General features: G+C 41.4%; 2 protein-coding genes across 2 annotated transcripts; one reads left to right on the top strand and one right to left on the bottom strand.

The window, feature by feature from the left end:
* Nucleotides 1–20,918: 20,918 nt before the first annotated feature.
* On the bottom strand, nucleotides 20,919–24,831 carry cmpk2 (cytidine monophosphate (UMP-CMP) kinase 2, mitochondrial). Its single transcript, XM_061300808.1, has 5 exons — nucleotides 24,104–24,831; nucleotides 23,179–23,299; nucleotides 22,653–22,854; nucleotides 22,348–22,581; nucleotides 20,919–21,638 (listed from the first exon to the last, which is right to left on the bottom strand). Exons 1-5 carry the CDS (start codon nucleotides 24,761–24,763, stop codon nucleotides 21,518–21,520), a joined length of 1,338 nt encoding a protein of 445 aa, XP_061156792.1. The 5' UTR covers nucleotides 24,764–24,831; the 3' UTR covers nucleotides 20,919–21,517.
* Nucleotides 24,832–25,346: 515 nt separating this feature from the next.
* Nucleotides 25,347–27,642, top strand: rsad2 (radical S-adenosyl methionine domain containing 2). The gene is made up of 6 exons (XM_061300809.1): nucleotides 25,347–25,682; nucleotides 25,758–25,919; nucleotides 26,618–26,847; nucleotides 26,928–27,077; nucleotides 27,198–27,230; nucleotides 27,333–27,642. Exons 1-6 carry the CDS (start codon nucleotides 25,376–25,378, stop codon nucleotides 27,495–27,497), a joined length of 1,047 nt encoding a protein of 348 aa, XP_061156793.1. The 5' UTR covers nucleotides 25,347–25,375; the 3' UTR covers nucleotides 27,498–27,642.
* Nucleotides 27,643–27,757: the final 115 nt, after the last annotated feature.

Here is a 27,757-nt window from a genome sequence, read left to right as displayed (position 1 = left end):
TTTAGACTCGGCTTGATTGATATACTGATTCTACCGACAACAAAACAACGTTCCCCAGGGGTATGGGCAAAAGGGTATCCTTCAAACATTTCTTCTCATTTTCAACACTCGCTTTTAATCTATCTTTCTGTCTAAGTAGGTTTTCATCTCGGCTTGGGGAAAGTTACTCGTGTAATGGAACCTCGAAGGGAAGCGTAATCAGTTACGGTGAGCTGATCAACCTCAGATTTTTTATTTATTTATTCGGATTTATAAACAATCCCTTCTAACAAGTCATGCAAATAAAAATAGAGAGTGAAAAAGCTCCATCGTTACAAAAAGCCAAAATAGTATTCACAACACCCATATAAGTTGAAATTAATGAATGCAAGGGAAACTAATTAAACATTCAACTTGCAATTGTAAATTTACATAATTTAGTGAGTCTTATAACACAGATGTGTGTCTCCTTTGTTTTCCTCGTGTCCTCTGCACTTTCAAACCAAGGGCGAGCCAATAAGCTCACGGTTGTGATGCAAGACCATGCAAGCCTGACAGAGGTCTTGTGTGTGACACCTTTGTCACACAACAAAAGCAGAAGCAACATTTTGCTGAAAAAGAATCCGATGTCACTGCAATACGTAACATTTTGACTTTGCCGGAAGGATAGTATTGGACTGATTGAACTCTACCATTTTGGATTAGAAACCAAGTAAGAGGACAGTTTGCATGACATGGTGTCCTGCCGAGCTGAAGTGTCCTTTCCTCCTTTCCCATTACAGCTAGCACTTTCAAATACTACTGACCCTACGGGAACCTACTGACAAACACACCACAATTGCGGTCAAAAAGAAATAGGTTGCCAGTCTACGTTTACCCCCCTAACAACCATCACCAGAGAAGCTATGGAGTGAAACAGTCAAGTAACTGTCAGACGAGACAGTGGAGCGAGGAGAGACACATAGGGGGGTGGCAAGGGCTTTATATAAACAGACTCCCTGTAACAAGTTTGTTTTTTTCAAGGTGTCAGCTTCCACTGGCCAACGGTTATCTGTGAGGTCTATCCTGTTTGGTTTGGCATGCGTACGGGCTTCAGCAATAAACTTGACTGAATGCAATGAGCCATTAATTAGGCTGCCAAATGGAGCTTGTAATTTGGCAGCGGCAAAACCAACAGAATTTTGAATTGCAGATACACGCCATCACTGAGAGTGAAAGGAACGGCAACTACCCTAACTGAAGTTGGTGTGTGGATTTGTTTGTGTGTTGAAAGACTTGAGGGGCTATCTATCTTACTGTGTCAATATGTGTGTGTATCATGCATACCAATACAATGTGTGGTTTATGAATGGGAGCCGCACACACCTCCGTCTCAATTGGAAATGCGCAAACAAGTTGCCAAATAGCTGGAGATGAGTCAAATTATAATAATTCTTCCCATGACAGATATTCAAAGTAATTGTGCTTATCTGAAGGATAAAGTGTGGAGATTTTTTTTTTTTTGATTTAAGTTTTAATCAGCATAATAATATAACTCAACAGATTTTTTTCCAAATTGTTACCCGGTCTAATCAATGTGTGTTTTCAAAGGTAAGCATTTGGGCAATAATCCAAATTTCCAAAATAATCATTCAAAAAATGCAGTTTCCTCTGACTAGTAATTGCCTACAGGAAATTGGACACACAAGACCAAACCAGACTGACTAAAACCTCCTTAAGGCAGCAGTAATAAAATAGATGTACTGTACTCAGTACAGGTGTGAACTTTAGCCATTGGTCACACTTTAAATGCAACTGAGTGGTCGTTAAGGAGCATAGTGGAAGAAGAGGCACACACATACTGTAAGTGGTCAGTGGGTATGCCATGGGGGACCAGCAACGGTCCAACAAGGATCAATTACCGGCTGCTTGCTGAAGAGGTCATGCTGCATTGAATGTCCAGGGAAGGAGGTCGATCAATGCAGACTGCACGGGGGTCTGACATACTACCAACCATGTTGGAACAGGACCTGCCACCCAAGTTACTCCACTTGCTGTCTAACAAGTGGTGCAGATAGAACCACAGCTCAACTTAGTAAAAAAAAAAAAAAAAAAAATTAAAAAGTGCATATATGAAGCAAATGTTGCACTCTGCTGACCCATCTATATTTTATCGAGAGGGCGTCGACCTTTAGTCTCTTTACTGTTATCAATGTAATTGCTAGTTTTGCTTTGAGCCAAATTCTCTTGCCAAGATGAACGTGCCAAGTGTGCGCCAGCCAACAAAGTCAAATGGGACTGCAGAATGGTCGATAATAGAGTAATCAAGTAAGTTAAAGTCAAGGAGGTCAACAAAGTGCACATCCATTCTTCAAGAGTCGATCAGTTCAGCATTTTGGCTCATGGCGGAAAAAGTCACTACTTGATTCAGGCAATTGTACCAACAAATTGACAATCCCCTGACAATTGTGCCCTCCTACTACAGTGATCCTCTGGCCTTCAAAAATGTTTGCATCTGACCTAATATTAGCATAAAGTTTGGTATGAGCATTCAGAGTCATCAGGTGATGCCATAAGATCGGATTGGTGATTCCCCTAATTGTTATTCTTGCACTGCAGTCATACCGACATTGCTCACGGGCATAGTGCAAATTCTTTGCTCTGGGAAGACAACGACCATTAACGGAGCTCGGTTGGAAACATTAGCTGCCACAGCATCTTTCCGTTAGTTACGCTGTATCTCTTTCAGTAGACTCTAGTAATGCCTGGCATGTTGCAGCACTGTATTCACACATACGTGTATACTGTAAAAAAAAAAACATTTTAAAAATCACTTGAAAATTCTGCATCATAGCATAAGCCTAAAAGATGAATGGTGATGGGCTATGGGTTAATGCACAGATGTAAGATTTTACACTACATATATGTCTTATGTTGCATTTGATTTATGTTAAAAAAGACATATAGTACGGCCACTTTACAATCAAGAACAGATTTGACTGGATTGACCCTGCACTATCTTCAAAGTACTAGAAAGCATTTTGATTAGATCTCCCTTGGTAGTGGTGAATATTTTTTTTATATATAGTATATAGCGTAGAAGGCCACAAAAGATAGTCTCCTCTGTTTTGTTTTGCCTCCAACCACTAAGAGGCAGTGTGTTCATTTACTTACCTGAGCCACATTTGGGTGGAGGCCAGAAAGTTATAAAAAAAGGGTTTCCTTGAGTGCAAAGGTGTGACCGTTGATGCAAAAAAAAAAATCTGAGCACTTTAGCACATAAGCATATTAGTACCTGGGCATTATGTAGTTAAAATAAGTTATTGCAAGTGTACCAGACAAAGTGGCGGTGGTGGACAAGTTTCTAAACCCTCCATTGTGATTTAATTTTTTCTATATATATATATTTTTTTTAAAATATGGCCTTACTTTCCCAATCAGACAGCGTGAGTTTTGTCGCCTTCACATTAATGTCTAGATTTTGTCACTCTGAAGCAGTTCTGCTTCAGTGATCACATCTGCACTGTCTCACCCTTGCAGCCACAAGGCCATCATCTTAGCAACACACACTTACCCATATGCAGGGTGTTGTCCCATTGGTGATTAAAAGCAAAGCATGGGACAATTATGATGCAATTCGGTGAGAGAATGGCTCTCCTGAGATGTATGATGGCCCATGATATACTTTCTGCAGAGAGGCGGTGAAGGAAAAACAAGCTGTGACAAAATAACACGAAGACCTGTGAGAGTGTAGAAAAGTGCACTATTGGCTACAATCATTCCTTAAAAAAAAAAAAAGAGTCCAGGTGCATGGTGCCACGTAGAGATTGAGGAAATAATTCCCAGAGACTAACACACGTGAAAAAAAAATCATTTATTGTTTTATAGCTCAGATGTAGGGTATGCAAATTAAATCAGCTTTAAAAAATACAATTCAGTACATATTAAGCCATCTTTCATTAAAATGATATTGAGTAGCGTGATGCCATCTTATATCGATCGCATAATACAGACCTAGTTAAAAGCATTCCGGCTCATAAATATCAATGTTTTTTTTCAGTCTGTCTTCTTGTTTCACACGCTGTAGACAATCCGCGTATTAAAACTGCCCTTCACGTCATCGGGACAGCACATGTAATAAAAGAGCCGAATAAAGCATTCCTGGTGGAAATCACAGGCATGAAGAGCGAGAGGCAGACACAAAGTTTGAACACGTCAGCGGATTTTTTTTTTTTTTTCTCAGCCCTGTCTCAAAGGGGAGGTTTATGTAAGTGGTTTATTGTGTGCCTGCATCATTTGGAGACAGGAGGAGGTGGAGGGCATTTATGAGATTAGCACCAAGTAAACTTCTTAGACTGATTTCCCCTACAGAGGACATCATCAGAGCTTCGGGTTCACGATCAGTTCAGGTATCATTCACAGCATGGTGCGGGGATATTGCTTTGGAGCTTTGACATGTTTTCAGGGAAAATAAAGCAAGACAGAGACAAAATATCTCCATTACCTTAAGTGCAGTACGTCTGAGACATAGCAGGTGACCCGAGGTGTCACGTGGATGATGGTTATCACTTTTTCAGTGTCTTAGAGGACAAGTGTGAGGTCACAGGGATTTTCAAGTGCAATAACTGGAAAGCATTTATGACAAAGCCACTCATGCAGATAACAAATGAGTTTGTTTTCTGCAGAATGACCAGAGGAACGTCAATGAATTTTTGTTTGTTTTCTCTTTTGTAGCCTTAAAGCAAGTTGGGATTTAGTTTCAGTTTGAACTCATCCTTTGAGGTAAAGCTTGGAAAAAGTCACAAGTGCACAGAAAGCTCGCCTCACCATTTCTGTGAATTATCGGACAAATGGCCTGTGACTGACCCGCCCTATGTCAAGTGGGATCGGGTCCTATTTTAAATCTGTTGAAGACAAATTGTCTGGAAAATGGATTGATGTTTGTTGTGTGGTGAACATTGATGTTTTTATCCTACTTAGCTTTTGGAAGTGTGGCTGGGGTTGTGAATGGGTCCATTTTATATCCTATAGGGCAGAGAAGTATATGATAGAAGTCATTTTTAAGAAGTAAACCCCATTTAAAAATCACAGCATTGTTGAAGGTAGCTTGAGATTTCTTCCATCATGATTGGAAAAGCACAAGATGTCTGAATAATCTTTGTTATATTATAAAATATTTGTTATTGTGGATGCTTCAATCAGAATTTGGTTGATATTCTTTCTATGGTCCACTTAATGTTCGGGAATATATTTGAGTGATAAAAAAAATCCCCTCCAAAAATGGGGTTGTTGTAGTAAGTGACTTTTTATCATGTATTTTCAAACAACTGCATTATTTCTAAACAATAATGGAACTTTTGTCCAAACAGCATTTTCCATTTGTTGAGGCAATAAACCGCACTGATACTGTGTGGTTTTTTTTTTTTTGGCTTCCTGCAAAACAACAAGCTACTCTGCAGGAACGGTCACAGACGACAAAATCCATTCTCTGAATCGTTTTGGGGCGAAAGTGGAGAAGCGTATCGCTGTAATAAACATCTGACCTGGTGATAAAGTATCAGGCGGGAAGTGGCACTACATCACTCAGTGAGAGACAAACCCAATATAGCACATGAGAAGAGGTAGCGAAGGCAGACAATACACCCGGAGAAGGAGACTCGGCCTCGAGCCGGGCTGTCGCCGCTTTGCTATGAACGGCAACAGCTGGCCACTTTGATTAATTTGTCCGACGGTGATTTATCGGTTTGTAAGTCACCCATGTGAACCCCGGAATGACTTTACACGCTGTGCATACAAAGGAAACATGCGGTCTCACTTGATATATATTACAAGTTCTTTTCCCCTTCTCTCTTCTTAGCTGCATTACTCAGATGTGACAGGGGAATCTTTAATATGAACTTTTAGCATGATTACCTTCATCGAACCAGGTATTGGTGATAAATTCCAAAGAGGTATCTTGATTGATTCTGCGTCACATAAACCCACAAGGTTCGGTTCATCCTTATTGCGTCTTCTCGCGCACTGATGGGACCATATACCCAAGAACCATTTTTTTAGATTACCGTATTTTCCGCGCTATAAGGCGCACCTAGAAACCTCCAATTTTCTCAAAAGCCGACAGTGCTTCATTGAAGGTGCGCCTTATAATCCGGTGCGCCAAATACGGTAACCGGTTTATTGTCTGACCCATTTTGAAAAGGATAATTTGGAATTTTTAATGCAGGTTTGAAATATACCAATTGTGACACAAGGCCTGGAACTTCTCCGACGCAGTCCTCATAGGTCTTGTCCGTTCAACCTGGGTTTCCCCCGGGCCCCAATTCCATTTTTCTTCTGGAATGATGTTGGAATTTGTGTTTAGAAATTCAAGCCGAGTCTTCAACCCAAATAAAAAGATGCAGACATTTCCTATTGTGTGCCTCCATTGAAACATCCGCTAGCATCCAAGATAACATCTAATTCCATCTATTGAATTCAGACTATACATGGATGATGGAATTTTTTTTTTTTAATACACCATGCACGTATATGTCCCGCTTGCCAGAGATGGTGCAAAAGATGACGCCAAGAGCATCCATAAAGCATAAAACCTAATCCCATTATGGATAAAGTATCTTTGAAACGTGAAACATTAAATCTCAAAGGCCTTATTGAGGACGACACTTTTACCACTGCAGCACTGTCCGTACAAAAAAAAAAACCTCACTCAAACATTCTAACTGTGCCATTTCATCCTGTCGTCTCGCCCGTACTTTTTCTTCTTTTCCCTTCATTTACTCTGGCAGACACACGCGCACCATTCAGCGCACACACCAACTAAACGCTGACACCAGCAGTTTCTCGCCTCAGTGTCTCAGCTCTCAGCTCTCTGGAATCTGTTTCATCTCCACTGATGCCAATAGCAGGACAAATTAATGAGAGGACGTTTCTAATGTAATTTAGCCAGCACGTGATTATAAAATAACACATCACCCCTACAGCCTGTATAAGCAATGAGAGCAACATACAGAAAACAAAGTGAAAACTCTTTTAATCTTCATCACCTTAATCAGCTCTGCCTAAAGCACATTGATTCTCTCTTCTCTACATAAATATGTACTGAATCTAATCTGTGTGTTTCTGTCTCTACCTGTGTTTGTATAATAGTGTTTGCATGTGTGTCAGCAGCTTTTCTTTCACGGGAGGGGTTAGGATTTATCTTTCCTTGCCGGGGAAGTCCCATACTAATTAAGTTTGGGCCTATTAGAGTGCGTGCCTCAGCCCCGCAAGCATTAGGAGGTGTCACTCCGACATTCATCCTGGGACTTCGCAGAAGCCGGCGGCAATCGAGATAGCGTGCCGCCATTAAGATCCAGACTGCTGATGTCCTCACAGGATGGATGTGTTTATGAATCAATACATGCATTTGGCTTGATTTTTTTTTTTTTCAACTTTCTGACTCATTAACGGGAAAGAAGTTCCTTTAAGCTTGACAGTGGTGCTCCGCCAATGCCGTCGATGCACGGCCATTAACTCCACATAAGGAGTAAATCATTGATGAAATGTTGATTGCGTGTAATTTATCGATCCACACTTGAATAATATTAATGGAGAATGTAGATCACTCGTTTTTGTTGGGCCTCAACTTGCAATAGATATTCCTGCACACATGTTGGTTTACTAATGAGAAAGAATTTAATTTAGGTTGTGCATGGGTTACTAAATAGACACCAACAATGACTAATCCTGAGTTTTAAGTGTTGTTGTTTACTTTTAAACCAGTGTATTAAATATAAAAGTGAGATTGTTGTTTTTATCATTCTGTATATAACATCAAAGAAATTTGGACGGCAGACATTTTTGTAATTGGCAGCCTAAATCATTTTTACAGTTTTCAGATGCAAATCTGCTTTCGCTGGGGCCCCATAAATAATTGAGTATGAACAATCATTTTGAATAATTCATTTCTAAATATTCTTCACTATGTTTTTTTTATTACCGGGGGGCAAGCTGAGTTCGGTGACAGCGGCAACGTGTGGCGGTAATTACGCCATGTGTCTGCGTCCCTACTTAATTGCTGCGCCTCGGTGCCAGTGGGCGTCCTTGAGAAAAAGGAGCCGAAGGAAAAAGCGGGAGGGAAAAAAAAAAAAACTCTTTTGGATTCCTATCTCTGAGATTACTATACTGACTCCTGATGCCTGTGTTTGTTGCTGATGAGTTGATGCTAATGGAATTAATGACTCCTGTTGTGTTTTTTTCCCAATGCGGTTTGTCTGTTGGGAGGGGTAAGAGGAGGATGGAGAAAGTCGAGGAGACTTCGAAAGCGGTGGGAAATTAAAACTAGAGCTTTAGGAAAAAGATAAGTCGACGTGTGCACTGAGGCCTCCAGACCTTTAGGACCTACAAGGAATATGACGCCCCTGATTAAAATCATGACTATCATTAAAGAAGCGCCTAACTTGTATTATTATTTTTTTTTTTAATTGAGGGGTTTTCAACATTCGCTCTGTGACTTGACTGCTAAACACTTAAGTGGAAGAAGCTGAAGGCGGACATACTTTCTCTCTGTGACTTTTTAGGCCGCTGAAGTTAATGATGGATTTCTTGTCGTTTAAGACACTGAAGTTAGTGATAAATATACCAATTAATTGTCTGTGAACAGAACAGTTATTATTGTTATTCTTCCGTTTACTAAACAGGCAAGGGAGACTGAGAAAAAAATTTTGAATTAAATTTGAGAATATCAAATAAAATGTGGCTGCACAACTTTTTTGAAGTTGAATTATGATCTGTAAACTTTGTGCTTTAGAAGTTTATTTGAAATGTTGGACACCGTTTTGTTTTTCTGTTTAGCCAGGGACGTCACCCGCTTTTTCCCCTGTCTTGTTAATGACCTCTACCACAAGTGTTGCAGTGCTATCAGACACCCAAAGCCACTCTCTCATTGTTTTGCAGTGTAGCCAGAAAGTTAAGCGAAGGCCTCGCTATTGATTTACGCGTCGTAGTGATGGCTGAGAGATTGCCTGCGCCGCCAAGTGATCCGAGGAGCGAGTGCAGGATTAAGGAAGGCATGGATTGTTATCGATTTCTATCAGATACAATCATTTCATTTGGACTCAAATCTCTTTCCCGGTGCATTGTGAAGCAATCCATAGCAGGGCTCTTTTTATACCTCCTGCCCTCTTTTCCCCCCACTCCACTAACCGGGTTAACACCTTGTGTTGTTTCGCCATTACAACCCAACTTATCAATTAGGGCCAAGCAGAAGACTAAGACCTCCAAACCCCTCGGCCTCATGAGACATTGAAGATGAAATGAGGTCTCACACACTGGACATGCCACTAAGTCCGCTGGGTAATTTGACATGACTCCATAGTGACAGATTTTTGTGAAATGCACGGTCGTTTACTTGATTGATTGGTTTTAGGTACAGAATGCTCCATTTTGCCTCTGAAAATAAAGCCAATTTATTTAACAGTGTCTCATGGGTGGCTCTTTTTAATCTGCTGATGAGATGAATCTCTGCCACTGGATTTATGTCCAAAGCTCAAAGCAAAACACTGGCGCATGCACGGTACAGCCGGAGACAGATGTGAAATGAAAATGATGTGTGATGTAGTGTGTCATAAAAAAAATTGCATACTTACTGGACAGTAAACATAGCTTTTGATTTATTTTAAATGTTTAATGACGGTATGAAAATATGTCATGTATCTGTTAGAAAAAAAAATATTTATAATTTTCCTTATTACATTTTACAAGCAGTGTTAAAAGAATAACAGAAAATAGCCACATAATTATAAGCAGTGTGGTGAGAAAATAAATCAATAATATTACAATGAATAAATTTGTCCACATTATTTCATAATAAAGTTACATTTCATATCCTATTTTTGTGCTAAACCTCACTGAAGCAGGCAAAAACCAGAATCTTGAAACATACTTTCAAGGTTTCTTGTGTTTAGTCTTATGAACTCGATTTGTGCTAATGTATATCCTATCATGTTCTGTTTACTTTTTCATCTTTGAGGTTTTTAAATCGCTCACATAGAAATCACGCTGGTACAAACATGCTTCATGGAAGGTTTATCTCCTAGTGCGTTCTTCAATTAGTCCAGTTTTTGCAGCGAGGCCTGGATTCACCTTCAAAAGCGGGGGCGCAAACAGCCTGCTTTCTATTGATTCACCCCTGCTTTTTCCTCTCGGCCATTGATTAAATCTCTGTCATTATTTGCCTTACAGGCCGGGGGGGGCTTTATAGCACTGCTTGGCTGTTACGTGTCTCTTTCCTAGAGACTGAGAAATAAGCCCACCCGAGGTAGAGAGGTGATGAAAAACCCGGAACATACCCCCACAGTCTTGACACTTCTAGCTATTTTTTTTATTTTTTTTAACTCCAGAAACAGATTTGTCCCCTTAATAAAGGTGTCAGCGAGGAAACAAGAGTGGTCCGGGGGGGTCATTGAGGTTTCAGGAAACGCCCTCTTATCCTGAACCGGCATACCTCCTCAGCCACTGGGGATGACAGTGCCCCGGTCCAGTTTGACCCCCACACATTGATTTATCGTAATCAACTGTGGAGCAGGAGAATACGGAGGATGCCTGTGAAGTGAGGAAAGGCACCTTGGGACCATCCAGACAATCACGAGACCCTTCATCAATTTACACATGACAGGAAGCAAAGACAGAGATCTGCTGCTGGTAAAGGTGAGAGAGGGGGAGGTTTGAGGGGTGAGCAAGGTGGGGATGGTGAGATGAATGTGTATATTTGAAGCGTGGGTGTGTGTGAGGGGGTGGGCAGCAATGGCAGGATATAGGATGGGAGGGTCCCTAAGGTCGAGACAGTTAATTAGCTTTGCGAGAAAACAATCACTCTAACAAGCCAAACAAACTTATTAGACTACTTCCATTATCCTTGCTATCCTCCGAAGGCCACCGCCAAACTGGCAGGTTGAGAGACGGCGTTTGGTCTTTCCGCACTTGCACATTAACGCTCCTTGCATGATAATTTTTGGTGTATAATGAAAGAAATTGTTGGATTAAAACTCACCCCGTTTTAAAAAATAGCTGCTGCTTGGTTGAAGTTGATCAATATATGTATACCGTAATTTCCAGACTATGACGCAACGGAATATAAACCGCACCAGCTGAAATTAGCACAAAAAAAAAATGTTTATTTTATTTTTTCTGTCCATATATAGTTAGCTGCTTTATTTTTAGCTCATTGAGAATGATGGTGATTAATCAGACAGTATTATGGGACAGGTAAGAACATTATTTTATGAAAACTATTTTGTGGTTGTTGCGCAGTCTTGCCTATTAACAATGGAACAAATAAATGTCAGTCAAATTTATACCTCTCGCAAAACATTTAGCTGATTTACTGGGTTGTTGACCTCAGCAGTTTCGACTATTGGAGGAGGATACGGGCATACTGTAAAAAGTCAACCTGGAGAAATCAGATTTTTACCAGACATTGACGAAATAATAAAAGCAAAAGAGGCACACTTGATCAATTCTCCTCACACTTTCCACACTTTCCAGTTGTTTGGCCTAGAAATGACTCCATTAATGAGAGAAAGAAAGTGAAAACGATACCACCAACCCCTTCTCACTTCCTTCGGGCATGACTGCACCGCTAGGTTTATGTCGCCAGTGTGTAGCCTACACACTGACGAAAAAAATGAGCTCGCTGCATAAAGCAGCATCTGCCCACGCAATCTGCACCCCTGCGAGCGGCCACTCTCATGCGGTGACTCCTACTAGTGCTCACGCAGATTCAACAAAGCTTGACATAAATTACCAAAGCAGGGACGTGATCATCACAAATTAAATTGCAGCGGGTATACTGGAAAGGTAAAACAGCAACAATATTTTCTCTGTTTTTCCCGAGTTGCATTCATGCAAACAATGAGAGATGGGTTCATATGAGTTTATTCCCCGCCATGTTAAAGCGCATGTAGTGTGGTGGCGCTAGCATATGGCCGCATGGGAGGATGTGTCGGGCTGAACATAAAGGGGCCACAGTGGAGAGCCAGAGCAGATGTAGTCCTCCGGGGTTGAGGTTGGCACCAGGCTGCTTTCCTTGGCCAATGTCCACGCTCTCCCACTGGTACCCGACCGCAGGAGATGCCTTTAATATGGCTTTAAGTCTCATTGAGCAGCGGGGAACCCAGGGATCCAATTTAATACAGGCCAGCTGCCCAAATCGTCTTCTCACAATTTGCCATATGTAGGTCTTAGTGATAATGAGTGGGAGCGAGTTGTAACACCGTGCTTGCATGTGTGTTTTAATGATGCACCAGTGCGTAATGTTAAAGATAGTGGGGGGGGGGGGGATGATGCAAATATGCACACATGACTAACCGGCAAAGTGCATAAGGAGAAAAACAACCTGAGGTTTTCCAAAAGTAGCTTGTAATTAGAGCCACTTCAAAATGCTTTAAGCCAGGGAACAGGATATAACGTTCTTGAATAAATAAACACAAATTTGCCAGCTATGTTGGAAATGATGACATCGCACTGAAAAGATCCACAGTTTGCTTATTTATGCTCCTTTCTACAAGTTTCCACTAGTGTAAGTTCCTCAAATTGGCATGACAAGATTGGAAGGTCCCAACAGTTCTCTCATTTCTTGGCAAAAAAAAAAAAAAGGCAAAACATTGCCGCCCTGACCCTTGTCGAACATAAATGTGAGTCTGGATGACAGTGGGCCATTTGAGACCTGCTACCCTGACCTCAGCCCCGACCTCCAAACCACTACAGACGTTCTCCACGACAAGCATGACGGTGACATTTATTGTGCTGTGAAATTCACGAGCAGATCCGCATGGTCGTACAAAGAGGAGTTTCCGGGAATGTCTCGTCTTCTTACATCCTAAAAATTGTGGCGCTTAAGGGTCCAATTTCCGCCCCTGAAAACAAAAATAGTTTTAAAAATGTCAAAATTAAATGATGGAAAACAATTTGGCACACAGAACCGCAAATGCGTGCAATCCATAGCTATGATTTCACTTTGCAGGGTCGTTAAGGTAACCTGAACATTCATATTGGTGTTACAGCCTCTCATGTTTGTCCACAGACAATAAAAAGCTTGCGTGTGTGCGTCCGTGCATGAGTGTGTGTCTGTGTGCACGTGATACAGCCTTCGCCAAAAGGCATTTTCTAATTTATTACCTGGCAATCGTCAGTATGGAGGATGCGCAGCATCTAGGGATGCATAAATCTTGCTAACATCGAGGTTGTTCCACTTTTTATGTTGAAATTCTGCTTGCCTTCGATTGTTGCGAACAATGTTTGTTTTAACAACACAATCTGTTCCACGCAACTACCATTTGTTTTATGTACTCCGCTGCATGTTTGTACGATCGCAAACCACAGACGGACAACCGAAATGAAGCTGAGCATAATCAACTGCCTCCAATCATCCAGATATTGACTTGCGTAATAAATTAAAGTTTTAAAAATATATATATAAATCTTCAATCGCATTTCATTTTTTATATTGCTGTGATAAATCACTATAGCGTTGAGACGATAAAAAAAAAGTGTCATGAATATTTGCATGTTCTGTACATATGTGTAGATATTGGATACTGTGAGAAATATTTCAAATAGATTCTTCTGCTTCTCTAAGGCAGATGTTCACAGTGAGTGTTGTGTAGTCACAGTCGTAGCCTCTGGAGTGCCGCTTCACTCTTTACTGCTCTGCAGCCTCCTGTTAATTGTGCCGTCAACCTGGTTGCTAGCAGCTGGAAAAGACCAACAACCATCGCCAAGATGTCTTCAAGTTCCTTCAACCTAAATCTGCGGTGATTTGTTTCTCTTGTCAAGATTGGATGTTCATCAGCACTTTCTGACATGAGGGATGGTACAAATCTGGAACAAAAAAATTAAGATTGAATTTATAATTGGAATATAGAACATTTATCTACATTTGAAAGCATATGAAGGAATTATTCATATTTTTTTTCAGTTGCAACATTGCTCCAAGGGGTGCATAGGCATCCAAACTTGGCCGGCCTCTCAAGTGGGAGGAATTTGAACGCTTTAAACCTCCGGCCAGGTTCTGCCTGGAACAAGGCAATCTCCTTCGCTCACAGAAGCTGCATTTTTAATGAGAACATCTGCTCCGGTGGCCCTCTGGTGGAAGCTAGGCTTGCTTAATCACACAGTCGAGCCCCTCAAGTCCCTAGCAGCGGGGTTTACCGAGTCCAGTGATCAGACGGAGCTGGCCACATGGAGGATGAGGCTGATGGGGGGGGGAAGATAGGGCACAAGAATGGCAAAAATATTTTAAGAGGAAGAAGAGTCCCCTCAGAGTTGACTGAAGTTGAGCAGTAGTTGGTGTTGCTGCTCGAGAAGGTTTATTTTCATCTTCTGGAGGGTTAGGGTTAACATGGCTACAGATTTCTCTGAGTGGTCGATGGTGACAACAAAACTTCTTCGACCCTTCTTTAGCCACCAAACAAGTTGACATTGAATCAACAGCCCCCTCTTCTGGTTGTTCCAAGTAGTGTATTTTATTTTGATTCGCTGGCTTCAAGATGTTGATGATGACGCAACACATGAACAAAATTCCACACAATCAATCAATGCTTTTAATTTTGACCCTTTCAGAGTAAAAACACGATCTACTCCAACACTAACAACAACTCGACGGCAGCCATAATGCATCCTAAAAGATGCACTGAGCCCGGCAGCATTATAAACAACCCACTTGCATACAACTCATAGCTTTATTCTCATTTTTTGATTTCCATCGCAAATTTATTTGGGTGTTGGGCGTGACAGATCCACCTCCACCCCCGAGACATAAAACCATCTTGACAGTCATCGCTCTCCCTCTCCTGACTACATTATCTTATCTGATTACTCTCTCAGTCGGGTTACGCAGACATGGCGTCGACTGCAGTGTAATATAACATGCCTCTGTATGACTTGTGGTTGCTATATGAGATATGCCGCCCGCACACATCATGCCAGCAGTAACATCAGCCCTGTCTGCCTGCCTCTGAAACCTGACAGCTTCATTGTTATGGAGCGTGCTTGAGAAGCAAGGCCCAGACAGCGTGGCATGTCAATGCTGCCGCGAAAAAGAAAATAGGGGAAAAAAAAAGGACGTAATTACGCAGTAAATCAAAGCAATCTCCGGGCCGGGCTCTGACCAATTTATCTACAGGCTTAGATTTAATGTGCCCGGGGAGATTGCTGTGACTTCTATGCACCTCATAACACGACAAGGAACTAGTGAAAGGCATTAGTGTACAGCTGTGAATAATGTCCGTACCTCGTGCATTCTCCAGCTTTGCTTTTCCTTGCCGGGCTGAAACTCTATCCCTGCTATCAGTATACAGCGCTATTAAATAATCCTGTGTTCCTTAGTGGCCTGTAGGGATGAGACGGAGGATGGTATAAACATTCGAGTGAGGAACAGCCCTCCAGTAAGCTTTTTGTTTGCCATGTGAGCAGGTGTGATCTCTGACTCGGTGCTTTCAAACAAGTCTTGGAAGTAATATAAGAAACATGACGCTAAGGATTGTGCTACGGGCAACCACGGCATGTTCTCCTTGAAGTGGATCCAATTTTTTTTTTACGGTATATTAACAGCTTGTGTATCAGCCTATAAATATTGTCTGAAGTTTACACAGTGTAATTTTTTTTTTTTTTGTGGTGTCGCATGAGACAAATCCAGTGACTTCAAGAGAGAAAGCCACATCTTGATTTTCATCAAGTTCCTTTGTCCAGGAGTGTTGATTTATAATTCCAAGTTCAAAGAAGTGTGATGGTCAATAGATCAACTTTAATTCTCACTATTTCCGTCTCTCGTCTGTTTTCATTCCGCCTGCGGTGCTTGTCAGGAGATGCTTCCTCCCTCGTTACAAATGGCTGCTCATGTGCAAGTAGGTGTGTCTAGCTGTGCAGGTGGAAGGCTGGAGGTGCAAGGATCTGTGAGATTGTTCCCAACTTGTAACTGAATCACTGGCTTTTCTTGCTGTAGACTTCCTCTGGGGTATGCCAGAGGTCACTTTTTGTCATGTGACTTTCACCAGCTTTCAAGAAAAAAGATGATTCTATTTCTTATATTGGTGGATAGTCACAAATTTGTTTTTCCTGTTTTTATGAGAAGACACACTGGACTCAAAAGGAGTGAGTCACAGTGCTAATACTCCAATAAGATGTTGACTTTGTCTGTGTAGGCACTAAAGAAGAGTTGTCAGATCCATACAGCGTCTCTAACAACACAAGTGTTTGCAGGAGCACACCACCTGTCTTATGATGGTAAAAAAAAAAAATCCAGTCTCACCTAAGCATGATGCTGCATCCAATAAATGGGATTAATCATCCCCTGTCTTTACAGCGGGCTGCTCCGAAATGCCCTGGGGGAGATATCAAACGTACCCTACCTGGTCCTCCCCACTCCCTGAGAGAGCCAGAGATGGTTTAGACTGGCCTCTGGTATAATGCAACTCTCTGCGGAGTCCATATTGATTACACCTGCCACCGGCGGCTAGCTGCAGCCATGTGCTCTGACAGCTGGCAGCGCGGGGTAAGATGGATAACCGCCCCAAGTAGCTACATCATCACTTGGAGAGGTGGAAGGGCAGATGACTTTTATTTTTTTCTAATTGGATTTGTCACAAAGTACTTTTACTTCTGTGACTAAAATCTAAAATAGAGACACTCAACTTGTGTTTGAAGGTTGTTAGACAATCTCATGAGAATGTTCAGATTTTAGAAAAATCAATATCTTAACTCAAATACTGTAGATTTCTTTTTTCTAGCCAGGGGGGGGGGGGGGGGAACTCATTTCATTGATTGTTCCGGCAACTGAGCACATTTGATTTTTTTTGCTAACCAAAACAGCAGCAGCCTCTTTCCAATGAATTGCTACATTATGTGAAGATGATAAGTTATACGAGGCCATTTTTTTTTCTAAATAGATAAATTGGAGTTATATCTGAAATATTTAAAATTGTTCGACAGTGTGCTACCAGTCCCCATTTAACACCGAGTCCCTTCTGAGAAGAGTTAACTTTAAGGTGTTGATTATGGAAATGAGCAAGCTTTAAAACTCAATATTTTTCCCTGAGCAAGAGAAAGACTTTCAAGCGTGTGAGTACAGCTGCGCTCTCACACTGGAGAGCCGTAGAGCGAGCAAGCTAAATGGGTGTAAAGGGATCGAGATGGCTTAGTCAGGATAAGAGATCTAATGCTACGTGTGTTTTTGTGTTAGCGCCGCACTCTCTCATCTCGCTCTAGTTGCACATACCGAAGGCTGTATTTACCATTTTTTTTCTCACAGTAGAAGCATCAAAACACCACTATGAAGTTTGAATGTGACAGTATGTGGTAAAGTAAAAAAAAAAAGTAATAAGTCTTGACAGTTGAGTAAGTTGAGATATGCATTCATGTATATAACTGTAACATGATTGTAAAAAAAATATATTGTGTTGCTTCTAGTCTCTTTTTTTTTTTTTTTATTGGTTCGGAGCGTAAAAACTCTGCAGATGACAGATGGAATCAAAGGCCGAGTAGAAAAGAGGCTTGCTATTGGTTTGCCGCAGCTGATGAGGTAGGAAAGACGCGGAAGCATTAATGGACGTGAAACAAAAATAAACCATTTTCAAGTATGAGATAAGAAATGCACAAGCTGAGCTGCATGCGGAACATTGCCTTTGATTTATTCCTCTTGGGGGAAGAAAGATGGTATTGTTGTGTTTGCTTGGGCTTGGGGTGTGTGGAGGAAAACATGGCAAACAAGGAACAATCCAAGTTCACCACAGGAAGTCAATTTATTTTTGAGGGGGCAGCCCGAATAAAAATAGAGCCCTCCCCCTTCCCTCCCAACAACAGTGGCGGAATAATTGCCCAGATTTGTGTGAGAAGGCGAGACGACTCCAGAGAAAAGAAAGTTTGCGCTCTGCCTCGTTTCCATATGTGTGTTATGGAAATATTAGTCTGGTATTGTTGTCATGTTATTTTGTTTCTGGCACATTTTCGGGTATCTGTAGCTGTCAAAACACAACAGAATCTCAATCATATTTCCTCCCAGATATGTCGACTTAGTACCGCAGTCAGGCCGACTGCCAGCTGCCGTCTTTTGTTTGACAGGATGTGATGATTTATCACAAGTCCTACGCAGTAAATAGACAATAACTGTTCGGTGTCACACTCGGCTGGGTTCTAACTAGGTTTCGGGGGAGTCTGTGAGGGAGTGCTGTGCGGGCCTCACGGGGGCCGATGTGCCGTCTTTAATGAGATCTCGCAGCGGTGTTTAAATATTTAACCGTTCCTGGTGAAGCCTCCCTAACAGCCGCCAGGCAAAAATGGTGAGGGGCCTGCAAACATCAGAAAATAAGCACATCCTGCATATGGATTTCAAGAGATTATACGACCCAAAATTGGGCAGCAAAAGTAGAATGACAGGCGAGTGGGTTCTGTTGGTGTTGGAGAGTTATTTTCGGGGAGGGAAAAGCCTTTAAAGTGTAGACAGACTCGACAAATTTTGTCTTAAGCTTGCTAGTTATCACCATAGCATCTAATACTTGACAAATACCGACAGTGAGCACTCGATAGTCACAGGGGATTGGGACCAAGACCTGCCAAGAATACCGAAATTTTACAAATAATTGATTACCGTATTTTCCGGACTATAAGGCCCACCTAAAAAACAAACATTTTCTCAAAAGCCGACAGTGCGCCTTATAGTCCGGTGCGCCTTATTTATGGACTAAATTCCTAAATTTAAACTGGCCCGAAGCATTGTGTCATGAAATCAATAATAAGTGGCCCGCTGAAGACTATGAATCATGAATCAAAAAGACTATGGATCATTATTTTGTGATTAAAAAGTAATTTGTTGCGTTTCAAGTTGAAATAAAAAAGATAAAATGGCGAATGACTAGATTTGGATTAAAAATCCGAAATGATGCATTAATGGCGTGCCTTATATAAGGACAAAGTTTTAAAATGGGCCATTCATTGAAGGTGCGCCTTCTAGTCCGCTGCGCCTTATAGTCCGGAAAATATGGTACTGGATAAGTATCAGAAAGGAACACACTTTGATATTCCAAATGCAAAGTGTACATATATGCATATCCATCCATCCATCCATCTTCTATACGTGTTATATAAATGGTATTTGACAACTTTGACTTTCGTTCTCTTGCCTCATGCAGCACTTTTTTTTTAAACATTTCCCCACCGATCAGTGTCTGCCATCCCCTGCTGTGTTCAGAGAAGAAGTAGTAGCTTGAGTATGCTTGTAGCGTGTTAATGTTTGCAGCCATTGGGATATGGGGGGTCGATTGACCAGTGAAGTAGTTGGAATCAGACTTACCGAAAAATTGAATCATGGGAGTGTTTGTGATCATGTGCTTGAATCGATCCAAAATATTTGCATTCAATATCATACATATTCCAATGCTGATCATTATGAGACATCTCATAATCATCATGTCTTTGATAACTTTGATTCAATCCATTTTTGTTACGTGTCTGTGCAGGGCGATGCTTTTTGACATGGGTGGGCATTGCTGTCGGTGCCAAATCATATGCATGAATCTTCTTGCCATGCCGCTTCATGTGGCAGCCAAGTGAGGCCCGCTCAAGTTGTTTGCCAGGGAACCAGACGACTATTCAAACCCGAACGCACTTCCCTGTATGAAACACCTTGTGCGTGCCCGATCTATACCAACCCCCATGCATGCCTCCACTCTCGTTATTCCCCTGCACCCCTTCAGCCTCCATGCCCCACTCATTATTAATGATCTGAGGGACAGCTTTCATTTGATCTATTACTTAGGACGGGACGGCGGTTGCTGTGCTGCCACATCCCTGCTGGATCTTTAATTATTTCATGGAGGGCTTTCCTCCTCGTCGTCACACCCCGCTCTGTTGTGCAGATGAAATATTGAAGTTGAGGAGTGTAGTGAAAAGTAGCCCTGCACAGGGTGAGATGTGTGTCAGTCTGCCAGGTTGTGTGTGTGGGAACGTAACATCTAACCCCATAACCCTTCGACAGATTCTGTCGTTTTGGACATAAATGTGGCTTCCGTTTCTGTATGCATGACCTCATGGATGGAAAGCAGATAGCCGTGCTGTGCATGTACAAGAGTTGTTTTCCCAAGACTTTAGCGAATACCCTAAAAATTCCAAAAATGAAAACCCAGGATGTACAAATAATCCAGTGCATAAGCAATGTATTATGATTAAACTCTAGTAAAAGCCAATTATAGTATGGCGGTAATCATGTGATGCCGCTCACGTTCCGTTACCAAGAATAACAAAACAGCAATAACAGGAAATAGGGTTGCTAGTACTCACACACATTTACATTTGGATATGATGTATGGTATAACGCTTAATTGCTTTGGTCTCCTACTTCATAAATTTAACCTCTCCTGAGAAAGAGGCTACTGTGTTAACAGCTATCAAAAACTCTGCATTCATTTTGTCTCACGCAGCACATCTACTGTGTTGCCAGGCGGTTGGTGACTAATGAATTCAATAAACTCCACTGCGGTACCTCATGCAGAGATGCATACTCAATAAACACCTTATTTTACTTTACAGGATTGAACGTGATAGTTACGTTTTTGCATCCGCAGCAGCATAATTGCCGGAAGGAGTAATCCATGCGCTTATGTGGGGGAGAAACCGAATGACATTGATATACAGCGCTCCATTAATTGCCATATGAATGGGGTCTGTGGTGGTTGGCTGATGCATCACGGTGAAAAAGATGGGTCACTCTGTCTTTTGGAGCCCCCGGCTTTCCCATGCTCATAATTACTAAAACCCCCAATTAATCTTCCCATCACATAGGCCAAATATGCACTTCCTCCCTATATAAATGACTCACTGTATGCACTTGCGAAATAGCCGTGTAAAGTGTACATTTCATGTTGTGCACGCATGAAAACATCAAATACAAACATTATACTCTCACTGGTTGAATGCATAGATTACAAAGTGAATATAATAATGCTCTGATAGGTATTTATTTATAAGTCAATATAGTCAAATTTACCAGGAATAGGGCCTTTAATAACTGGTTTCTACAATGACTCATATACATTTCATTGTACATCATTATACATTGTTGTCATATTTATGAATGAAATACGATGAAAAATTTGCGTTACCCCCCCACCTGCGCCACAATTTTGACCTGCTATTAGCCGGTCTAATAATTAGTTTACTTTGAGTCACCAAAATTATCAGGTGTGCTAGCGGCGTGAAAAATAAAACACCCTTGAGTAGAAGAGGCTGTGAGTAAATGGCGCTCCACAGGGCCTGAAGGATACTTGGTGTGATTTCTGCGAGCTCACAACAGCAGTTAAATGCACTCTTTGGCTTAGGGATTGTGTGTGTGTGTGTGTGTATGTGTGTGTGTCTTCGGATGAATATGTATCTCTGATTGGTTGACTGTGACTCCTCTGGCCCATTCCCTTATCTGTAGCATCGACACTCATTCTAATCTAGACCACTCTCCCATCCGCATCCCTTTTCTGGCACCTAGTGGTGACACAAGGTAGTGCATCCACTTGATGCTCAGCAAAGACAAGAGAGCTGTTTACAAGTGGCATTTGGCCTTAATTAAAAGCAGCACTTGTTGGAGCACTTGCTCTGCAGAGGAGCTGGCGTCCACGCTGATACACGTTGGACCACTGATCCTCTTGTAAGCCTCATCCACTCTGTAAATACACACACAAATACACACACAATTGCATTTTGTCAACAAATTAAAAAGCATTCAAAGTAAAGAGCGCTTTGAATCAATTGTGTACGCTGGCATAACTCTAAGTGAACCCCTCAGTGATGGTGAACAGAGAAGACAGTGATGAATGGTGTGGCACCCTTGAAATATATGAGAAAAGAAACACCACAGATGGCCCAGAGCACAGCCATTTTCAGAGACAAATGAGTCCTTGTGATAGTGATTGACCAAGTCTGTGCAATTTCTCGTCTGTTTTCTAATTGTGCTGGCCCAACATCTGGCTGTCCCATGTGGAAAGGCTATTATGTCAGGAGAAAAGATGAATGGAAGTAGCCATCGAGCTGTCTGAGCAGCGGCATGCTGGCCTGGCCGTGACTGCTGAGTTTTGAGTTGCTTTAATGGAGCACAACGCTTCAACAACTTATCACCTGCACTTCCTCATCAGCTACCTCCGCCCCGCTCTTCATCTCTCACATGAGTAATTAAGTGTTTGATGGATTTGACGCACACTTGAGATAACCTGACAATGTTCTCTGTCTCGACACTGTTAGGTCAGCTCATACCAAAGGGTAAAATACTTAACATCTATCTTGATGGATGTGTTCAAGTAGGAAAGGTTTAAATATTTCAGCAAGTATAAAAAACAAACATTTGCTCCAACATATACTTCATGAATATTTATTCACCTGAGTCGAAAGAGCTGGTTGAGATCCAGCTCATGCTCCTCTTTGGTCTCCCCTTGACCTCTGCCCTTCAGCCTCCTCTTCCTTTCTTCAGGGTCCAACGTAAGGAGGACAACCAGATTTGGTTGGGGAAGGTCATCGGGCCAGCGGTACAGCTCGGAGCCCTCTGCTGGGAGGTCAGACACTGGTCCGTTTACGGCTGTGGCAATGGCATAAGCGGCTGTGCTGTGCCAGAACCTGAAGATGAATATTGGTCACAACTTATCTGCTCTGGTGTCTTTTGCTTCTCCCAGGTCGAAACACTTTACCTGTCAAGGATGACGGGTGTCTTGGAGGCTTCCCGGTAAATTTCTTGTGCCGTGATGTAGTTGCCCAATGCATAAAAGGCCCTTCGGAGGATCGGGGGCTCCTGATCAAAGCGGGCCCTCCAGGGGGTGAGACACGGCGGAGGGGAACGCAAAAGAGTGGCCTTCAGCACATCCCTAAGAGACTCGCTCAATGTGGTTTTACCTGAGATAGGAAAAAACAGGGAGAGTAAATCTTAAAATTTTATCACAGCGCTGTTGAAAAGTTGATGAGCTAAAAAAAATAAAAGTTCAGCTGCATCACAGGTTTTCATGAGGCTTGCCAAAGTGTATCGCATGAGTGAGTCATTCAATAAACCATTCTCCTAGCGACATTCCTCCGCTGAGGTCATGATGATACACGATATTCCATTAGGCCCGAGCTCACTGGCGGATAATAGCTTCAGCAGACAGTGAGCGGCCATTGCTTTCACATAACATCTATACATCATGGCGCTCATGTCTTTATTTGTGCCCTAATGGCATTAACCTGTGGCATCCAGGCCTTCCAAGACAATAACAGGGAAGTCTGGTTTGCTTCTGGCCTCCACGTCACTGGCACACGGCAGCAGCTCCAGTACAGATGCAGCCTCTGGAATGATGTCAGCACACTGCAAGACAACCACAATCAATTTGCTGTTTTAAATGCTGTATAAACACAGCGATAAAAAGAGTTAAATAAAGAGCAGACCACCGCAGAGGTCAGAAGTAAACTTGTAATTGTATACTGTAAACATATACAGTAGACAATCAAGCAGTCACGCTCAAATGCAATTTAGTCTTCAATGAACCTAACGTTCGTGTGTTTTTTTTGGAATGGAGGAAGTCAGAGTAATAAGAAACCCATGCAAGCATGGAGAGAAAAATACCAAGCCCACAATGGAGGACCGTGGCCAAGATTTGAATCTAAAATTTCAATGCTGCACAATGCTGTCCTCTTAACAATTCAATTTATCACATTTTAAATAGTGTTTTGCATAAGAAATGTTTTTAATACAAATAAAAAATTGAACAATGTGCACTGTACATTTGAACTTAGACAAAAAATATTTTCAAATTTAAAACCAATGCATAAAATACTCTGGTACTGGAGCATGAGAACATTTGGTTCACGTAATTTGATATACCGCCTAGCACCACAAGAGGGCGCTATATCTCCAAATTGAGTAATTTGATATACCGCCTAGCACCACAAGAGGGCGCCATATCTCCAAATTCGTAAATTCATCAAGTGCAGGCCACTTCATTAGGTCCACCCACTTTTGCATGGGATTCTCGTCCATTTATTTTGAAACATTTAAACTAAATTAATCATTTTGATTATTACTGAAAATTATCATTATTAGATACCTAATGCATGTGCGTCTAATGAAATATCCCGTGAGCGTAAATAACGTGACGTCAGCATTATTAACCTTTTCAAAAACTTCACGAGCCGCTTGGAAACTGTAGAAGACATCCGAGTTGATCAAGTTGAGTGTTGCTGGGTGGTACTGCGGTGGTTCGGATGGAACTATATCGTGATTCTGATCGTGATTCCATAAGGACTGGGTCCATCGTGGAGTTTTTTTGTCATCCTCATGCACATATGAGCACACCAGTAAGGGGTGGTCAAGCTGCAGCCACTGACGTAAAAGTCGCTCCGTAGTGGCGGAGCTCTCGCGAGAAGCCGCTTGTAAGAAATAGCCACGGATGAGGGAGTCCCTGACGCTAGGCAGGAACGAATACATCGGAGAAAAACGACATTCTGCAGGAAGATCTGTCAACAGTTTATCCTTGAGTTCCCAGTGAAATCTTGCGCTGTTGATTTTGTCTCCGCTGGAAACAAGCAAAGAATAATATCTGGCATCCTTTTGAACGTTACCAAACATGCGCTGCTGCACTTCTTTTCCTCCTTTTCCGGGTCGGTTGTCGTGGAATTTAAAGTAAACCGTCTCCCCGTCCAAATCCACGGAGAAAACACGGGAGGACCATTGAGAGAGAAGCGCCATGGTTCGCCTTGTCATTGCTTGTGTTTCGATTTTCAAGCTGTGGAAGGGAAAACGAAAGTAAACGATGCTCTGGAAGCGAAACATGTTTGCGCGTAGAAGAGGTTACGCAATCGATGTCAGCTTTACAACATAACAATCGGACCAACGATCGTATTGTAAGATTATAGCTTCTATGCTGGCTGCTGAAGACTGAACAATATTTTTTCCTCCTAAAAAAAGACGAGTATGACATCATCACCTTTTAAGTCTTGACGTTTGATGTGTGAGCTTCCTTCTAATGCAACACGAGAATCACAAATTAAAAGTAGGTCAACTTATATATATTAATACTGTTTAAATCTCATTTGAACATATTTATGTTGTGTGTGTGAATACTGCATTCATAATAAAGATAATTAGGAAAGAACATGGGTGGAAGGACAATTGGCACATTTCAATATTGCAGAATTAGAAATAAATAGCAATTTTCTTTTAATGCTTTTAGTGTTTTACCCAACAACAGTAATTAAATCTTGAGGTGACTCATCAATGCTTTTAATAGGTTCCAGTCTTGAGCAGACATGCTCACACACCCAGCCCAGCAGTAAGTTTCGTTTTCCTTGTTTGAAAACAGAAACTATGCAATCAGCTGATCCTATTGGACGCTATTTAAGGAGCACGGGTGAGTCGAATATCATTGCGCTGGAAAGCTTGAAAATGGATGTGTCCACAGTCTTTACAGGTCCTTTGCTCCTCGTGCAGCTCTGCATCTCGACAATCCTCTCCTTTTTTGCCAGTGTGTTGGAGGGAGTTTTCCCCTGGACAGTGGGAACCTGCACAGGACCGAGCGTCGACCCGGATGTCAACAAAGCTAATCCAGATGCCGTGACTCCAACCAGCGTCAACTACCATTTTACACGCAAGTGTAACTACAAGTGTGGTTTTTGCTTCCATACGGCAAAAACATCCTTTGTGCTTCCTCTGGAGGAAGCCAAGAGAGGACTCAAACTCCTGAAGGATTCTGGTAAGTAATGTGAAGTATTTGTTTGTGTCCCACTTGACTGAGTTTAACTCGTTTATGGAAATCTCTCTTCTTCAGGTATGGAAAAGATCAACTTTTCTGGAGGAGAACCATTCCTGCATGAAAAGGGGGACTTTCTTGGAAAGTTAGTCCAATACTGCAAAGAAGACTTGGAACTTCCAAGTGTCAGCATCGTCAGCAATGGAAGCATGATCAAAGAACAGTGGTTCCAAAAATACGGTAAATATTTATACTTGCTTAGTTACAGGTACCATACCAGACACTCTAGTAATGAGTTTTAGGTAATGAGTTAGTAATGAGTCATAACCTCAGAGCTCCACGGACCATTAAAAGTTTGAAAAGGAACTTAATACCTTTCTTTTTAAAATGTATAATAATAAATATATATTCTTATATAATTATATTATCCATCCATTATTATTATTATTATTATTGAATTAATAAGATATTGTTTATTAAATGTGAATTAATAACACAAAAAATAGAGAGCATGGAAACAAAGTAATAACTTTGCAAACCAATGTGATGAAAAATGTATTTTTCCATTACACTTGTTTTGTCCAAAGAGATGTGATGCATTTCATAGTTCAGAGATAGTGTATAAAAAAATTGTATAACTTTTTGTTTCAGATGGCCTTGTACTTGTGCTAATCAGATTCTTCAAACGATCACTGTAGCATTTTTAGTTGTTTTCATTTTGTACAGTAGCCAATGTGTTTTGTCAAATTTAAAACTAACAATGTTTCTGTTGAAATGTAACGGTCCTGAGTTATCAAATATGGTTTCTCCCCTGACAAAGAGCTACTAAATGCTTATGGCACATAAAAAGATAACGTATTAAAAAGTATTATCTCCTGTACCAGAGTTCACAGTCCCTCTCGTAACTTCCCCTCCTCCCCTCCCTACTTCCGTCACAGGCGATCATCTTGACATCCTGGCCATATCTTGCGACAGTTTTGATGAAGACACTAACCAGCTGATTGGCCGCACTCAAGGCAGGAAAAGCCATCTGAACAATCTCTACAAGATCCAGAAGTGGTGTCAGCAATACAAAGTGGCCTTCAAAATCAATTCAGTCATCAACACTTTCAATGTGGACGAGGACATGACTGAACACATCCTCCATTTCAACCCAGTCCGATGGAAGGTACTGATGTTGAATGGAGGACTGATTATTTCATTGGCCATATTGATTCTCAATGCAATATTTTTTTTCTTGTACTTCAGGTGTTCCAGTGTCTGCTGATTGATGGGGAGAATGCAGGAGAGGAAGCCCTGAGAGAAGCCGAGAGGTTCATCATCAGCGACCAGCAGTTTCAGGAGTTTTTGGACAGACACAGCAGCATCTCATGCCTGGTTCCAGAGTCCAATGAGAAGGTACCATTGCATTGATTTCAATAGGCATGGGCATAATAATCAATTAATTGATGGATGGATAATTGTTTACATCTTATGGCTCACAAACAAAAACAAATATTTGTGTTTTTGTCTTTACAGATGAGGAATTCTTACTTGATCTTGGATGAATATGTAAGTTCTTTGTCATTTGCCACTTAGCATGTCTGATGACATCATTCACTGCTGACAGATTAGGCATTCAAATGTTTTTTTTTCTCATTTTCTCTCCCTCAGATGCGTTTCTTGGACTGCCGGGAGGGACGAAAGGACCCATCCAAGTCCATCCTCGACGTTGGCGTGATCGCGGCCATTAATTTTAGTGGATTTGATGAGAAAATGTTTCTAAAACGTGGAGGGAAGTATGTGTGGAGTAAAGCTGATATGAAACTGCAGTGGTGAAGTTTTACCACTCAACAATTGTATATACTGAGTGCAAGCATTTTCATTTTTTTCTTGTGCTTTCTAAAGAATTTTATGTTTATCACCATCTTGCTCTGCAAAGAACTCGGGCTTAATTTATTAAAAATTGTTGTGGATAGATTAATAGTGTTAAGTGTTGATGTAAATGTTATTGAAAGCACATTTTCTCTAGTGCAGTGAGATAAAGATGATTATATGAATATTTTTTTTTACTTTAAGTGTGTTGGGAGTTCGTACTA

Source organism: Syngnathus typhle, linkage group LG16, assembly GCF_033458585.1.
Source record: "Syngnathus typhle isolate RoL2023-S1 ecotype Sweden linkage group LG16, RoL_Styp_1.0, whole genome shotgun sequence".
Lineage (NCBI taxonomy): Eukaryota > Metazoa > Chordata > Actinopteri > Syngnathiformes > Syngnathidae > Syngnathus > Syngnathus typhle.
The sequence above is the reverse complement of the archived record's forward strand: the minus strand, read 5'-3'. Positions and strand labels throughout refer to the sequence as shown.